General features: G+C 40.9%; 4 protein-coding genes across 5 annotated transcripts; 2 read left to right on the top strand and 2 right to left on the bottom strand.

The window, feature by feature from the left end:
- The first annotated feature begins 3,542 nt into the window (after positions 1-3,542).
- On the top strand, positions 3,543-6,310 carry FOIG_16619 (uncharacterized protein). 2 transcript variants are annotated; one of them, XM_031218082.1, is made up of 5 exons: positions 3,543-3,784; positions 3,843-3,931; positions 3,997-4,658; positions 4,728-4,928; positions 4,975-6,310. In XM_031218082.1, exons 1-5 carry the CDS (start codon positions 3,567-3,569, stop codon positions 6,154-6,156), a joined length of 2,352 nt encoding a protein of 783 aa, XP_031052207.1. In that variant the 5' UTR covers positions 3,543-3,566; the 3' UTR covers positions 6,157-6,310. The 2 variants fall into 2 exon arrangements, with proteins under 2 accessions (XP_031052207.1, XP_031052208.1); XM_031218083.1 differs by having other exon boundaries at positions 3,843-4,658.
- Positions 6,311-6,520: 210 nt separating this feature from the next.
- Positions 6,521-7,050, bottom strand: FOIG_16618 (uncharacterized protein; the record flags this gene model as incomplete). Its single annotated transcript, XM_031218081.1, has 4 exons — positions 6,521-6,565; positions 6,628-6,791; positions 6,855-6,910; positions 6,974-7,050. 4 exons carry the CDS (start codon positions 7,048-7,050, stop codon positions 6,521-6,523), a joined length of 342 nt encoding a protein of 113 aa, XP_031052206.1.
- A 1,522-nt stretch (positions 7,051-8,572) lies between these two features.
- Positions 8,573-9,501, bottom strand: FOIG_16617 (uncharacterized protein). Its single transcript, XM_031218080.1, has 2 exons — positions 9,156-9,501; positions 8,573-9,096 (listed from the first exon to the last, which is right to left on the bottom strand). The coding sequence occupies exons 1-2, from the start codon at positions 9,365-9,367 to the stop codon at positions 8,703-8,705; spliced, it is 606 nt and encodes a 201-aa protein (XP_031052205.1). The 5' UTR covers positions 9,368-9,501; the 3' UTR covers positions 8,573-8,702.
- Positions 9,502-10,108: 607 nt separating this feature from the next.
- On the top strand, positions 10,109-12,788 carry FOIG_16616 (uncharacterized protein; the record flags this gene model as incomplete). Its single annotated transcript, XM_031218079.1, has 4 exons — positions 10,109-10,166; positions 10,244-10,319; positions 10,370-11,553; positions 11,611-12,788. 4 exons carry the CDS (start codon positions 10,109-10,111, stop codon positions 12,735-12,737), a joined length of 2,445 nt encoding a protein of 814 aa, XP_031052204.1. The 3' UTR covers positions 12,738-12,788.
- Positions 12,789-13,056: the final 268 nt, after the last annotated feature.

Below are 13,056 nucleotides of genomic sequence, written 5' to 3'. Positions count from 1 at the left end.
TTGGCAAACTAGTTCAGAAAGTAACTTATATAGGCTTGGCATTAAGTAAGGAAGATAGCTAGTTTAGCAGGGTTTCTATTAAATGGTTTAGGTGCATTAGGTTTAAGAATTTCCCCTGATTCTTTTTTATTTACTATAGTAGCAGCGAATTAATATATTTCCTAAATTGCATTTTAGTAGTTAGCGGCCTGCTATACCTAAAGTGCAGTAGCTTTAGCTAAGGCTTATCTAAGGTTATCTATTTTGGTTATTATATTAGTTATTTATTAATAGAGCTAGGTAATATTAGAATTAGTACTACTCTTAGAATTATTATCTATATCTTAATTATTATTAACAGGTGCTAGAGCAGCATAAGGTATAGCATATTATTATACAGGGTTAATATAAGCAGCTATTATATTTATATTACTTAGCATTACGCAGTATAGTCTAAATAAGAGCTATTAACATATAACGGTTAGGGTCTAACTATATTAAACTAAGCCGTGCTAGGTTTATTATTAGCAGATTGCATAAGGCGTAATACTAAGCTTATTAGAGTATTATATCTCTTAATAGTAGATTTAATACATATTAGGCTTAATTAATATAAAGAAGTTTTATTAATAGCTAGTAAGCTTAAATCTATAAAAGTGCAAATAAATATATTCTATATACTAGAATAATCTATTAGTAATTACGGTTAGGGTTATAATTAAAATAAAGGGATCACGGTTTACTTTATAATCCTCTATAGATAATTATAGTCAAGAGTATAATTATTCTTAGATTTCTTACTAATAGGTTGAAAAAAGTGGGGTATACGTGACGTAACCGCGGGGGTCATAACAATTTTTAACCTACTTACTTAGATAACCTACTTACTTATTAACTATATTATATACTTATAATATAGCTAACTTCTTATAAAGTTTTAAAAGATCCTTACCTGCCTCTTTTTTATTCTTATTTAATTTCTTTTCTTAAGAAATTAATTTCTTAATTAAAGACTATTAGTAATTAAAAATAAATAAGAAAAAATAATATATAAGAAGATGCCACTTAAGTATTATTATAGGATTACCCTTAATAAATATATTTACTATAATAAAATAAATCTACTATTATTAAATATTCCTTTTAGTATTTAAAATAATAAGAATATAGCATATTAGTAAGTTTATATAATAGCTTAATACTCTTAGCTAAAAATTTATACTCTTTAGTTTTTTAATTAATAGATTTTAAAATATAACTAAATATCTTATTAGTAGTATATATTAATAGAAAAATATTTAGGGATATAAGTTAAAACTAATTAAATAAAAAATAAACCAGGCCTACTTTAAGGTCTTAAGGATAAGACTTAACAGAGGGAAGAGATTATATTATAACCTTAGTAGTTATATTATATATATCCTATAAAAACTTATATAAGGTATTAGCCCCTTAATAGCTATAGGCTAATTAGAGCTAGATTATCTTATAGATAGGATTATAACACTCTAGGAACTACTATAATCCAGGATTACTATAATCTAACTTCCTTAGTAATCCTCTTAAATCACTCCTAGTATATAAATTACCTTTATTAGCACTTTTATAGATTTAGCTTACTAGCTATTAATAAGACTTCTTTATATTAATAAGCTTAATATATATTACTTAATTATTAAGAGATATAATACCTAATTTACTTAGTATTTAATACCTTATACTATCTATAAATATAAACCTAGTGTAGACTAGTTTCCCTGTTTAAAACCACTACTAATATATATTCTAGCTATAATAAGGCCTATTATAAAGTTAATCTTATTAAAGTTTTAGATATTATCTAATTAAATACTATACTTTATAATTATATTTTATATAAGCTTAAACTAGCTATAAATAATAATTAAATCTTTATATTTAGCTTTCTAATAATTATATTTTTTAAATAAATATATTTTTAGCTCTAATTATTACTTTATAAAGTTATAAGCTTAACGCTTACTAATAGGTAATATATTATAATTTATAAGCAGAGAATTAGCTATTTCTTTTATAAAATATAATTATAAGGGAAATCCTTATAAATCTAAATTAAGGATAAATTAAATTATTATTTATTCCTTTAGATTAAATAGTTTTTATAATTTAGGGATAAAATTACTTTATAATTAAATACCCTGCTAATAGTAATATAGGCGGCACTTATTAATCTTATATATCTTAGTAATATATTAAATACTTAATTTTAAGTTATTTTAAAGGGCCTAAAAGGCAAGGAGGGTTCTAGCTTTATTTAAAGGTTTTAATATATTTAGTAGTTATAAACTAATTAATTAAATAAAAAGTTAAATATAAGAGGGAAAAGTGTAGTATATACTTATCTGCGGCATATACTTATTAACCATGTTATATTATTAATTATTATAAGCTAAACTTAAAGGAGATTATAACTATTATTAGTATTTATAAAAATTCCTTAAAAAGTAAGTAAATCTTTTTTTTTTATTAAAATATCTTAATATATTATAAGGATATCTTTATAATAACTACTTATGGTTTATAATAAATTATTTAATAAATAACTAAACTACCTCTAATAGCTTTATACTACTAGTTATACTTCTTATAATATTAATAGCTAATATTACTTTTATTAAAATAAGTATATAAGTTATTTATAGGAAAAGCTATCGCTGTATAATATTAAATTTAAAGGTGTCTTTATTTTAATCTATATTCTTTTTATTAGTATGTAATCTGTGCACCAGACGATATTATTGGGTTGGTGAGATAAACATTGGCGAAACTGAATAGGCTGAGATTGAAAGGGTAAATGCAATCCTTCACAGTCGTGAATAGTCATGGCATGATTCGACGACTCAATTACTACCTCCTTTGGGTCAGCATGGAAACAACGCATAGGACAGCCGAAGTATCATATACAAAGTAACAACTCTAAAGTTGCCAATCTAGGTGAACAATATGGTGCGCCTCTATGAGCTTGGTCAATGGCAAGTTTTCAGGAGCGTCCAATCGGAGCATTAACACCCACTTAAAGTATTATCACCTAAGTGAGATTATGCAATATATTGGATTTGCCATGGTGCGGGCTCTGGGCCGCTCTTCTTACGCAAAGGACGCGTGCCATCCCCCGGCTTGCAGAGAGGATTTATCAGCTATCTCTCTTCACTATTTGATCTATATCGGGAAGGTTTTGTACTTCGTTTGAATTTGCTTTCATCTGCCGTAGTCTATTCACCTGGGAGCCGACTATCCCGGTGGCATTGAGGCCAAGTGTGGTTTTCGATTGTACAGCTATCGTGGTTAGACTCTAACCTTGCGAAGTGAATCTCTAGATTCTTTACAGCATGCCGGGCGATGCGCTTGGCTCCTCAGTTCCCAATGTTCTGATTGGACGTCGCGGCGGAGACTTGTGTTAGTGTGTACGTGTGGCGGTTAGTCTGAACTTTACCTACATCCGTAAATCCTTAGTAATCCCCCAGATGCGGGGATATATTTCCCAGACGCATTCCCCGCCACAATTTCCCACCTCTTCCTATTCCCCACTACCCTGGATTTCCACGACCATGGTCCATAGCGGAAGTGCAGAAGCCGACGACCCGAGCACAAGAGACACTGATGCCGAACTCCAGCGCAGGCTACGGAGTCGACAACGCAGACAATGGCAATGTCCGCAATGTGATCAGGCCTTCAAGAAACGAGAGCACATGGTACGACACATTCGATCCCATACAAAGGAGAAGCCATTTGTCTGCGATATTTGCCCAAAAAGCTATGGGCGCCGGTAGGTTCTTCCTTCACTCATAGCTTCCCAACTGGGCGCTCACACCCGATATCTGCAGAGACTCGTTAATTCGACACGCACGAACACATCGTCGCGAGGCAGACAGCCTCGCTTTGACGGCAGGTCCACCGATACCCTCGCCTCCAGGTACGTCCAAAAGGGACTCGCACCGTTACTCTCTGCAAGCAGCGGCTCTCTGATAAAAGCCACAGACGCAAATACCGCAGCTGGCCAACCATCCCTCAGCCGGCGGTCCGGTATCCATGATGATGTTTTGTTTGAGAATGATCCTCCAGGCGGATCAGCGCATTTTGCCGACTTAGTTGGCTCGACGCCCAATAATAATAACCAGCATAATCAATGGACTACTTCCGAGACAGATATCCATCCTGCAGCATATCTCTCCCCCTCCATGGACTCCTCGACGCGAGCGGACGTCGGCTCTCTCGGTACCGATCAAGCGTCCAATGCCTTGGGAAGCTGGACAGATCTGGACTTGTTCGATTTTGGGGCCAATGCCTGTGATCCATCTTGGCTGGTAGGGGAAAGTTTCGATATCAATGCTCTGACGTCCTCCATCTCGGCAACGGGTTCGCCATGGGGATATGGCGAAGCTCCAGCAAACGTCGCGCAAACCCAGACAAAGGAAGCTTCGGATGAGGCTCATGGCACACACGGGTCGATCACCGACAACAATATCCGAGCTCGAGTACGAAACAGATGGCACACGCGACCAGTCGTCGAATCGGCGTATCCTTACGCACTCAAGAATTCGGAGAACCTAAATCAGGTAGACGAGGCATATCGAGCCGGTCTTTCATTTCGACTTCGGCCTTGTCTTCAAGATGATGTTCTACCATCTGCTGACTTTTTGGTATGTTTTGCGAGATCTGACTCGTGTATCGGGGCCTTACAATGATCATCAAAACTGACAATATGATAGAATACATGCATCAAGCTGTACTTTGCTAAATTCCAGCCCATCTTCCCCATCGTGCACGCGCCCTCGTTTCGACCCTCGTCAGAGAATGCTCTTCTACTCTTATCTATCTGCTCATTAGGCGCTCTGTTTGTGGGATCTAGCGTCGCTGCTGCTCGTGGTCGGGCTATCTTCATGAAGCTGAACAAGGCAATTTTGGCATCGGTTTGTCTCCATCTTATTTATCCCCGACCCATTCTGACTGTATAAGTGGGAAGTCTATCTCTACCGAGGTGGGCGCGAGGCGTTGGCTGTAGCGCAAGCCGTTGTTCTAGGCCAGACATTTGGAATGCTCTCCGGCAATCCAAACGATCTGCTTCTGACTGAAAGCTTCCATGGTACTATCATCGCATGGGCCCGCCAAGCTGGGATGTTTAAAGTCAAAGATTCTCTACAGGAGGCCGGCCTTCAGGACCCAGACGATCTGGAAGCTGCATGGAGATCATGGTCCCAAACAGAGGAAACTGTCCGAGTGCTGGCGGCGTTGCACATTCATGACTCGGAGTTCGCAGCTATTTTTCACCACGAACCATTCTTACGCCATGAAACGGGAAGATTACCGCGTTGTTGCTCAGATCAGCTGTTCGTTGCCTCTACAGCTGCTCAATGGCATCTGATGATTAAGTCTCTACACTCTTCTCCGTCTTCAAGCGAGCCACAAGATCACGCTTCTGTAGGCACGACTGTATCGTCGAACACCCACGCTTCCATGAACGCTTACGTCCTGCTTGCCGGCCATAGCGCGGCGATACGTGAAGCGCGGTGTGCAACATTTAATGAGTCAATGATTGGAGACTTTAGACGCCGTTTAACAACCTGGTACGAAGCATATCTTCCAAGCATCCGCCATCCGAGTCGCGACCCCCACTGCCTCCTGGTGCTCTGGCACGAGGCATTCATGTCGCTATACGTATCCTTCGACCTGCTTGAGCGTGTGATAGGTCGCGAGGGACCATCGATAAGGGATGGAGACCTCGCACGTATCCGCGGTTGGGTGGTTGAGCCGGAGGGACAGAGTTGTGTCATTCACGCAATGCTCATCTACAAGCGCCTACAAGCCCTGCCTATCAGTACGGAACCAGCTATCCATGTCCCAAGGGCGTTGTTCTATGCAGGACTGGTTGCGTACTGTCATGCTAAGTTCCGGCCAGCCGAAGCTTCCCACAGCGATATTGATATTCCTGAACTGCGATCGAGCGACCTTGGGCTTATGTCGGCTCGGAACTCGGCGGAGCCATCCACAACCAACTTTCGCCAATTCGATTCGACCACATTGTATAATATCACTGACCTTCTCTATCGCCAAGGGCATTGGGAGCTGTCCCGCAGGTTTGCCTCGATTCTAGAAGTGCCAATAGAGGACCTCGCAGACTCCACAGTTAGCAATCACTAAATCAATTAGGAGCTAAATCGTAATTACCTTGTTGCTAGCCAACAAAGTCTCCTGGGAAAAGTTAGTCCCACGCTTGTCTGGCTAACCGCTAGCCGGTATATTCTAAAAACTCTAAAACCCGCGGTGCTCAACTTGGTCTTCTGAGGCTGCAGCCTGCTCTCGCCTGCAACTTCATATTACTACAAATACTCACTTGTTGAATTGATATAATCCAAATCTTAAGTCAAGGACGTTTTTAGCTGAATTACCACCTGCAGATTCGTTCACATCGAAGGTAATTGTTCACGGTGCTGTAATTGCTATTGAAAGATTTCAGAGTCACTTAATAAAGTAAGCCATTTCCTTAATTGGTCTTGAAAGACCATTAATAAGTAGAACCTGGAAGTCCCTTTCGAAACGCAGTCATGATCTATGGGAGGTAGACTTCGTTAGTGGCCTGAGTGACTGCTATGAAATGTGTTGAGCTCTTACTGGAAGGATTGCGATCTTTTCAAGGTTCCAGACCCCGGAGGTCGCGTAGATGTCCTTTTTGATTTCTTCCATCACTTCCTCCCTACTTGGGGCATTTGCAACAATGCAGCTGCCATTGATTGCTTTTTCTTGTCCATCAATAGGTGGATATTCAAGACTTGGACCTGGGTGATAATCAAGTTAGACAATGAAGGAATTATTCTCAGGCTTAGGACTGTTCTAAGTACCGCCCATGATCCAGGCACCTGACTCAATTCGTGAGGCGATACCCTTGAGATGGTCCCTATAAGATCAGTTAACTATTGTGCGCCCGCAACTAAGGGGACATGCGAAAAGGGGAACTAACGGGCGAGCAGCTATGCGTTTCGCCAAAGCTCCTTTATGGTCTGGTATGAGAACAATCCAGTCATACTTAGTAGCCATTTTGGACTTTGTTGTAGATATTCGCTACTCGATGTCTCGGTAAGTCAAGGGAGTAGTTTTACAGGGATGCACAGCAGAGGAGCCAGGCCATGATTGAGAAGCAGACAATTATATGCACTAACTGAATCACGCCTGACTACATCAATTTATTCTTAATCTTACAGGCCTCAAATTTGCGGGATTGTGGGACTGGAGAATGTGGGAACAGGAACGATGATAATGCGGGGCAAAGACCACTGCCGGTTAGAATCTTGCAGATCTCGATTTAGCGAGTCTGGGAAGTATTTAGAGACGGGGCATTTTACGGGACAGTCCCGCAGCCATTCTCCCTTGTCCACTTTCGATGGTCCCGGTGAACTATGAGAATACTGGCGATTCAAAGCATTGCGGGGGCTGGGCATCGACTCTTCTTCCATCTTGTCGCAGGCCGGGCATGGTCTCAACGTGCCTGAGGAACAACAGCCTTTAGTAATCAAGCTGGGTGATTTGTTGGAGAACTAGGAATCCTCCTTATATTCAGGATTCAGACTGTTAGTCTGAAAGTCCTAGATTTAAAGTTCAAAGTCCAAACGTTAGATAAAATTAATAAGAAATATAAACACCGAGAAGAACTCTTATCTCAATAATGAATAATAAGTTTTATAGATTTCATATTTTTACCCAACACTACTGTGCGACATAAATAATATGCCCGGCTTGCGACAATAGATATACTAAAATCAATCAATGTGCTGCGAGAATTTCATTTTATACACCTCAAGCCTTCGCATCAACGCGACCTTCTAGCTGCAATGCCACATCTATCCCCAGCACTGGGCAATGTTTCGCTACCTCTCTTGAATCATTACTATTCTTCCATCCATCGCGAGCCTTTGCGCAATATCCGCCTGCCAGTTCGATTATACAGAGGCAACTTAAACCGTTTCATTACTAAGTTATTTTATATTATATAATTATTATCTTAAATTAATATTAATTAACCTTATACTAGTGCTAATTAACCCTGAGTATTAATTAATAATCTAATATAAAATAAAATAATCTAATATAAATCTATAAATCTTGTAATTTATTTTCTTAGCTGATTTAACTTAAATTACCTGTAAGTAATACCTAGGTCTATTAAACTTATATTATTCATCTTAGCATAAGTCTTTTATGTTATTACTAGTATGTTTGCCTTGCAAATTACTAACCTCGTTCTCAGCTGCAGCTGTAAGTTACGTATGCCACGGAACTATTAATAATATTCGCTGGGTTTCTGGCTCTCCGTGCCGCACATATAGGCGGTTCATTTCTAATTCAGCATATTATCATTCCAAGAGCTTCCTGTCGAAGGCTGCTTATACCCCATGACTATCATCAGCGTCGCAGGTTTTAATTATAGAATTTTTAATTCAATAGTCCTCAAATCTAAGCCTAGCCTCCAGGGTAGCTCGCCTCAACCAATAAAACGACTGACTGAAATGGCGCTGGGTTGACTTGTGTTCGTTTCCTCCCTACATTCACCGAGACACAATGATATTATTCAAATTATAGGGACTGAAGCTTTGATGGATTATACTGAAAAAACCAATTACAGAAAGCATCTAGTAATAAAGTAACTGGAAAAGATAATATATATAAATGTAAGGCAGAATAGATATCCAACGTTAAGTAATCAACATCGCCAACACAATCACACAAACAGAGGTTATCAAACCACCATTGCCACGGCCTCCTGCTGCATTCTCTTTATCTTCATTTTGTTCGGTTCGAACGGGAATATCTGGTAAAGTGACTGATGCACTCTGCCCGTATAATGTCATTGTATATGGCTCATGACTGAGAGTTGCATAAGCTGAGTTGATCTCGGTTGCAGAATCTGTCGATGAATCCGTCGCTGACATTATCGGGACCTTGGCAGTTCTGTTGTATTCCTTTTGCTGAGAGATAATGCTGGAAGGGATTGGCGCAACCTTATATCCATCATCTTTGCAGCTCGCTCGGTTCCTCTCGTCTGTGTCGAACATGAATTCGCCCATGACGCTTCTGCAATTGTAACAACTACAACTCGGGTGTTAACAATGACTTTGGTGTAAACTTTAGGCTCCGGCTGTTCTTACGCTTTCTGCAAAGGAACCCATCCTGACTTGCAGGTGCAGTCATAATACTTGGGGCCGGTCTCATCTCTGCATTTTCGATCGACGTTGTTGTATGCTTCGCAAATAGAGCCTTTTCCTGTGCAGTATTCGCGGCCCTCTTCACTGATCAAGGCGACAGACAAATGGGCGACGAAGAGGCTAATTAGCACTCTACGAAGCGCGCTTAGCCCCATTATGATCTCTAAGTTGCGATTCTGTAAATGTGAGAGTTTGAAAACTGTGTACACATGCCTGATCTAGAAAAAAACTTCAAAGTTCGTTAAATTAAGATCGATCCTTGGCGACAAGAAATTCAGCCCTGGCAGACTAAACCCACGATTTATGACACATTGGGAAGGCCCCTGGAATAGTCTGCAAGCTTTAAATTGGTGGCGTTGATCCCAAACGCCCGGCTTTATTTCCTGCATTTAGCTGCATAATACTCTGATTCTGATGGGTTATCTGTGCCGCGCCAGGGCAAATATGGGTCATTACGGGATAAATTTCAACCCGTCTTACTATGATACCCGCAAATACTTCGCTCCCAATCTTCTCCCGGCGGCACTTTTTCAGGAGTCCCACACATCTTGTTGGCACTTGTATCACTAGTGGCTATAGCTGATCTTCATGAAAACTGGAGAAAGGTCAAATTCTCGAAGACTAATGGTCAGTCAGTAATGTCTGCCAACCGAGAAATATGGTTAAAATGCCTTACTAGTTTTGTTTTTCAATGAACCATGTAAGGCTAACAGCTACAGTCAATCTCGCACAGGTTCCTAAATTAAGCCAGTACCAGGATGCTGCCAAAAAGGAGACGTCATAATAATTACTAAAATAGACAGCTCTCTCTTGTCGCTCAGAACTCAAGACTTCATAGTGAAAACAGATTGAACAGTACTGATCACTAAGGCGTTACAGCCGGGTCCAGAAACACAATGACTGAGCTGACCGTGGGCTACGTTGCTGGTATAATTGCCTTTGGCATCGTGATTGGTAAGTTTTGCTTCGTAATCTGAGAAGACTTTTGCGCAAGGAAAAGAACATCAGAGGCTTGCTAACTCGGGTGGTAGCTCAACTGTTTTGTCCAACAGCGATTACCCTAATTATTGCCGGCCAGCTGCGCGATCGTGAGACAGCGGGGACATGGTAAATTCGTGCAACCCCTCCCTACTTTGAAGTAGTCTGACAAAGTACAGGACGACTGCAGGGCGGGTTCTTCAAAGCTCCCTTTGGCCTACCCTTCTCCGAGCCGACTCGACCCAACAAAAGGGTGTCCGCACGTCTATTTCTTTGATGACCTCGATGGTACCGTTGCTGGCTTTGCTCATCTCCCTTGCTGGTGTGATCACTCCTCTGGGATTGTATGAACAAGATGAAAATGCCAGCGAATCTATCTCAGCAACCTTTCAGTACGTGAAAGACACGAGTACCTTCCTGCAAGGCACCTCACCGCGCGATAACAAGACCTTCACACGGACTTGCAATTATTCACCAATGTGCCTTGCTCCCTGTCCGTACACTTCTGATGTCACCATTATTTCATCCGACGGTCTCCAGTCTAACTGTTCAATACTCTACGGCACAAATACAACTGTGCCAAATATCCTCCACGACATCTATATGAGCGGAACCAAGAAGCGTCGAACCACCATCTCCAATTACTTCGACATCGAATGGCGCCAGATAACCGCACAGTATAACAAAAACTACAACAACGGCACACCTATTGCAGTTGGTGTCTTCCGTCCCCTGGAGTCGTTCGCATTGAGAGAAGACATTCGACCAGTTGAAGGTCTCATCGTCGATAGCGAAAATGGTGGTGTTGGCCTAAGGAACCATACATTACCCGTCGGCCATACGCAGGGCGCTACCTGGACCGAAGACCTGCTTTTCCTTGAGCCTGAGACAGAGTGCGTGAATCTCAATGTCTCTATAGACTTTGAGATCAGCACCAGCTCCAAGTCGAGCTCTGGTATCGCCGTCACCAAGCTTTTCATGACCGACCACGGTGGCTTGGTCCATATCAACAAGACCAACCCCGAGCATGATGCAGAGAACAACGGCAATAAACCAGATCTGAAAACACGAGCATATCAAGCGGCCTGGTACACCAATGGCATCAATATGCTCTTTATGAATATCTCGGACCCTACTGATAAGATCAAAGGGGTAAAGGCATTCGAAAGAATTGACTCCAAGATAGGTAAAAAGTGGAAGTTGCCTATCACCGAGATCTACCATACAAACTACCAGTCGTTAGAGTTCTTCAACGAGTTTGGTAACATGATGGGTGTGGATAAGTCGTCGAGTAACTTTTCAAAAACGGAACAAATTTATGATAATCCCTATAAGATCACGGCTGCAGACTATGACGCTGCAAGTAAGTTTCTTCTAGCATACGGAGTCATTTTCTTGCGTTACTGACGTAAATTTCAAGAATTTATTTGCCAAGCCACCACACTTAATGCTCCTCCTAAGCTCAACAATACATATGTATCCTGCAGTCTAGTCCGCGGTGTCCCCAACAGGGTTGATGATGGCCCTCCAAACCTGTTCGAAGATGGCAGCAAATGGTCTTCGCCCCTGTATACATGCGCTTCAGCTGTCAAGGCAACTATCAAGGCAGTCACATTCTTCCACAACGGTACTAGCGACAGTGTCGAACGATTGACTATCAAGGAGGTGAAGGAGAAGGAGTACAAGAACGTGGATGACATGCCGCTTTGGGGTGTTGAGGACTCGTCCCTGGGCCTCGCTCAGTTTCAACCAATTTGGGGTATAGTGGATCCTGCGTTCAAAGACCTTCGCAACATTAGCACTCTCCAAGCGCCATCGCTATATATGCTTGGATCATCCCAAGAGAATTTGTTTGGAACGTCGGGCTTCAACCCTGGGTTCTCTGAGATGAACATCCCTGGGTCAATTGTACCTATCTCTGCACTCGCGACTATTGTCAATAGCCGCGATAGCTCAGAGCCGGTCATTGACTTCACTGCCCAGCGAAGCATGAGTTTGTGGCTGAAGTGGAAAAGGCTCTCTTCCTCTGAAGACTCGATGCCTATGGTCTTTAAGTTGCTCTGGAATGACCTTGCGGCTTCCGCCTTGGTTGGGTCCAAGGGTGTACTCGGGGCCCGGAACGAGGACCCTGATCAAGCAGCTCGAGTGGAAGTGATACCGTCTGTTCGCAAGATCAAGTACCACTGGGTTTTCGGCATACCCGCATTCATCCTTATCTTGGTCATAGGCCTCATTACTATTGGTGTTACGGCAATGGCTGTGGTAGGCAAATCAAGCCTGGACCTCCTTAGGCATAGACTTAAGCAAGTATCTATTGGGCGACTCTTGACGTCGGTTTTCCATACGGACTCAAGCAGCCTCATCATGTCACCATCGGCGTGGAGCAAGGACAATGGCAACAAGCACATTGACATGGCTGGTGCATGCCCTATCCCTGGAGGACCTCCTGTAACCATCGTTAATCATCAATCTCAACCTTTCAATGCGCCGCCTAAGCAGTTCTACCAAGCGCAAGGTTACCCACTACAGGCCTTTACCAAGGTGTAATTATTACTATTATAATACATAGAAGCCTTAATAATACTATTAATAAATTACTATACTTTTTTATATAATATTTAAGGAGCTTTAATTAAGAGACTAAGGATTTTATTATTTTTAACTAATTTTATTTAATTATGTATAAAGCTAGGTTTATATAAAGATTTTAGAAAATAGTTTTTAAAAAGCAATATTAATAGAGATTTTAAGAAGTTAAAGTTAATAGAAAATAAAAAGGCATAATATAGCTTTTTTAAAAGATAAAAGTAATTACTTTTATTTTATTTCTTTTATAATTAGGTATAAACTTAATTTAAATCTTATT

This window comes from Fusarium odoratissimum (genome assembly GCF_000260195.1).
Source record: "Fusarium odoratissimum NRRL 54006 unplaced genomic scaffold supercont1.98, whole genome shotgun sequence".
NCBI classification, from domain to species: domain Eukaryota; kingdom Fungi; phylum Ascomycota; class Sordariomycetes; order Hypocreales; family Nectriaceae; genus Fusarium; species Fusarium odoratissimum.
The sequence above is the reverse complement of the archived record's forward strand: the minus strand, read 5'-3'. Positions and strand labels throughout refer to the sequence as shown.

Bases quoted from the DNA above. Each gene is read 5' to 3' on its own strand.
- FOIG_16619 (XM_031218082.1), top strand. From the start codon at position 3,567: ATGGTCCATAGCGGAAGTGCAGAAGCCGACGACCCGAGCACAAGAGAC. The intron at 3,785-3,842 runs GTAGGTTCTTCC...CGATATCTGCAG, and splicing joins CCAAAAAGCTATGGGCGCCG to AGACTCGTTAATTCGACACG. The intron at 4,659-4,727 runs GTATGTTTTGCG...ACAATATGATAG, and splicing joins TACCATCTGCTGACTTTTTG to AATACATGCATCAAGCTGTA.
- FOIG_16617 (XM_031218080.1), bottom strand. From the start codon at position 9,367: ATGGGGCTAAGCGCGCTTCGTAGAGTGCTAATTAGCCTCTTCGTCGCC. The intron at 9,097-9,155 runs GTAAGAACAGCC...CCCGAGTTGTAG, and splicing joins TGGGTTCCTTTGCAGAAAGC to TTGTTACAATTGCAGAAGCG.